Genomic DNA, 3792 nt, shown 5'->3' on the forward strand with positions numbered 1-3792 from the left:
ATTGGAAAATGAATGTTCCGAAGTGAGATGGTAGCTATCGTCCACATCTATTAAATTTTGTGCTAGTTTCCTGGTTATAAAGAAATCCAGAAGATCTGGTGTTTTTCCTGGGTCCGGTGGCCAGTATGTAGGTCTAGCTGTTGAACGAATGTTGCATCCTTTTTCCCAGAGTGCTCCTTTTAATTTGGTCGTCGTGATTCTTGACCCTCAGTTCAGGTGTTTGGCATTATAATCACCACTCAAGATAATCTGTCTGTATCTTGTGCATGTTTAGCTATAATTGCTTTTAATTCTCTGATTTCCTCTAGAGCTTCTGCAAGATTTTGCTGTAGTTTCTGTCTCGTACTTGTGTCTGGTCTAGGTTCATAATTCGCTTTTGGCTGAACGGGTTTTGCTAATCCCTCTATTTGATCAGGTGTGTCCGCTCGTGAGTGCCTCCTGGCTCTCATTGGAGACCTTTCTTCTGTCCTACTACTTTTGTTGAATGATACTGCTCCATTTTTTCTTCTATTTCGTTCTTTTTCATTGATTTATTTATCTGTAGTATGTCAATTATACACATATTCACCAACCTCTTGGACTTTCTTCTCTTTGTTATCTTATCAGTCTTATCATATCACCGTACCGATGTCACGGCGATTCCTTGTCATTTGATGATTATGTCGTCAGCACAAACAAATATGTCTTCATTCGACGCGTTCAAGACTCACACGAGTGACAATGACAGTGCTAGTGTTGAAGAAATTATACTGCCAGTAGAAACTAACGACGTGATAACCATGATTAATGTTGAAAAAATGGTACCACCAGTAGCAACTGACGACGGCGACGTAATAACCGTTAGTGATTTCCCAAAGCACTTCGAAGACACTTGTTCGCTTTATCTAAACGAGAAATTTTCTGATGTCATCCTAGTTGTCGATGGTGAAAAGTTGCACGCCCACAAGGTACAATTTATTATTTAGGTGGATTTCTATCGCAATCATTTGTTCTATTGATATTTCGAAGGCAATTCTTGCTGCGAGAAGTGAATATTTTGAGGCTCTCTTATATGACGGTTCGCAAGACTTAAAACAGGTAGTTCCCCTATTTTCAAAATTGTAAAAATAATAATTAAAACATTTTAGTCCGAACTTGCCATAAAAGACGTTTCACCCCAAGCTTTTAAACAAGTATTGAAATTTATTTATACAGGTCAGTGTGCAATCAGCGTTTTGGATTTTACAGGATTTGTTTCAGGTACAATCACTATAACTTCCCACTTGGGGCTAATTCTGGAGGTGTTGGTATTTGCTCACAAATACTCCTTCAAAAATTTGGAAAATTCTACCATACAAAAGCTTAAATCTGTTCTAAATCTTAAAAATATCTGCTCCATTTTCAATACCGCCAACTTGTACGATTTGAGTGATTTGAAACAAGCTTGCCACACGTTCATGGACCAAAATGCGTTGGAAATCGTCACCAGTGACTGTTTTACCGAGTTGTCTCAAGTAAGTGTTGAATAAAATTTTTTGTGATTAAATTCAAACACAATTCTTACAGAAATCGGTGATTAAATTGCTAGAAAGAGACACATTTTCAGTTCCCGAAATCGAAATTTTCAAAAGCGTATCCAAATGGTGTAAAGTCAACGACGACGTTGACGGTTTAGTGATACGGAGTGTTCGTTTGTCATGGTTAACTGTTGAAGATATTGTGTCGACCGTTTGGTCCTCTAAGTTGGTGGAAGATAAAAAACTCTTGGGTGCGATTGCCGAAATCGTCGAAGTCAAAGCAAAAACTTCAGTTTGTAGAGCCAAAAAATGTATGAAAAACAATCACAACTGAAGAAAGACTGATTTGTAAATATTTTTAAGTGACGGACGTAAATATTGCTACCCCTGAGCATAAGGCTGAAGTGATTGCTGGAAATAACACAACTTTCTTGCTGACGGGCAACAGAAATGTGAATAAATATGCTTACCACTTCATTGATTGTAAAAGTAGTATTACAGTTAAGCTTGGAGTTCCTTCGTACCTTAATCACATAAATATGATGTTGTTGGATAAAGATTCGCGGTACAACAGTCTTCCTTGAACAAAAATCCAGTATAAAATCTAGCTGTATTCCAGATATTATTCCTACTACATCGAAGTTTCGCTTGATCAAGAAAAATGGAAGACAGTTGTTGACTATTCTTTCTATCCATGTCGATCGATCCAAGACTTGTATTTCAAAGAAGAAATAGCACAGTTCGTACGAATCGTAGGAACAAGCAATTCTGCAAACCGTGTATGTTTATCATTTGTTAAGAATTTGTTTTAATTAGTTTCAGTTGGAAATCCATTTTGAAAATTTTTATCTGTTTAGTACTTTCATCTGGTATTTTTTGAAGCATACTTTAAAGCTACCGTTCCCAAGATTATCGGTGATATAATTTGCCCAATTACAAACGTTGCTACATTGAGCAAGAAAGCGATGGTCATCGAAGGGTAAGTGCGTCTTCAATCATGAATATTGTTTGATTAAAGCTTACATGCAGAATTAATCCAAATGAATTGATAAATGAGAATTTTACAAAATATGACGGAAGTACAGGTTACACTTGCCATACAATAGGGGAGGACAAAATAATGGTACAATTGGGTAGACTTCTCACTCACACATATATTCTTTTAAATTTGATTTATTTAATATTGTTGTTAGCACAACCTTACATGATTTGGAGTATGAAACTACTACTTTGGGATCTAGACGGAAGGAGCTACAGATATTTTATTGAAACGTCTGTTGACAAATCTAACTGGAAAATCGCTGCAGATCGGAGAAATGAAGATTGTAAATCGTGGCAAACTCTTCAGTTCGACCCGAGACCAGTGGTTTATATAAGGATAACAGGAACGCACAACACTGTCATTAACGACAATGTCAGTTTCAAATGTTTAACACTAGCAGACAAATTATTTTACTTGATAATTTACAGGGATTCTATTGTATTCATTTGGAGTGTCCTGCCTTCAGTGACAACAAATAAAATGTTGATAATAAAATGATATAATCGATAAGCATATCAACAACAGGCATTAAATGAAAAAATAAAAGGTAAAGAGCATATTGGATTGTTTTATTTTTGTGAACCCGAATATTAAGAGATTGTGAAATATTCATAAAAAAAATTACATGTTGAGACTCTTGGTCGATATTGTACGTGCTTTGAAAGACAGAAATATTAATAATGAGATATTAATTTCACAATTATATTGGTTGACTGAAAACAACATTGTGAAAAATTGAACACGCAAAAAGAGGAAAATATTTTCTCCAGAGCGTGTTGTCTGTACAAAATATTGCACAATACAGAAACACACCACCTTAAAGCCAAATTACAGCAACTTCACGATCTGAAGCTTCCACAGATAATTTTGCCATAAAGTGAACATGCTAGGGTACATAACTTTGTTATGCAGGGTTAAAAATCGAAAATAGTTGAAAATTATTTGTGATTAGCATTGGGATTTTCTGTATCCTATCTGGACACTCTGTGGACTCTTTCCAGATAACCTTTTTTTTCAGACCATTGTTGCCAAGTCGACACCAACTGACCATTTTGAAAGTCACACGAAGCTTCACAATAAATTAAAAACGGACTAACAGAGATTTAAAAAAAATGCAAGGCAGAGAAATTGCATTAAATCAAAACAAACGAATGCATCAATTCTAAGGTACTTACCCTGTTTTAAATATCGCGCGTTCAAATGAAATCCTGGGCTGAGTAGGCGTTGTAAAAATTAAACCGTTTAGAATAAGGT

At 35.7% G+C, this 3792-nt stretch overlaps 1 protein-coding gene across 4 annotated transcripts; it reads left to right on the forward strand.

The window, feature by feature from the left end:
* Window positions 1–637: 637 nt before the first annotated feature.
* LOC138136481 (BTB/POZ domain-containing protein 9-like) lies at window positions 638–3097 on the forward strand. 4 transcript variants are annotated; one of them, XM_069055670.1, is made up of 11 exons: window positions 638–733; window positions 788–947; window positions 1009–1077; window positions 1128–1194; window positions 1240–1493; window positions 1546–1807; window positions 1860–2061; window positions 2116–2275; window positions 2354–2475; window positions 2526–2910; window positions 2967–3097. In XM_069055670.1, exons 1-11 carry the CDS (start codon window positions 654–656, stop codon window positions 3015–3017), a joined length of 1812 nt encoding a protein of 603 aa, XP_068911771.1. In that variant the 5' UTR covers window positions 638–653; the 3' UTR covers window positions 3018–3097. The 4 variants fall into 4 exon arrangements, with proteins under 4 accessions (XP_068911771.1, XP_068911774.1, XP_068911770.1 ...); XM_069055672.1 differs by having other exon boundaries at window positions 643–947; window positions 2526–2629; window positions 2690–2910; XM_069055669.1 differs by having other exon boundaries at window positions 642–947.
* The last annotated feature ends 695 nt before the right edge of the window (window positions 3098–3792 follow it).

This window comes from Tenebrio molitor, chromosome 8, assembly GCF_963966145.1.
Source record: "Tenebrio molitor chromosome 8, icTenMoli1.1, whole genome shotgun sequence".
Lineage (NCBI taxonomy): Eukaryota > Metazoa > Arthropoda > Insecta > Coleoptera > Tenebrionidae > Tenebrio > Tenebrio molitor.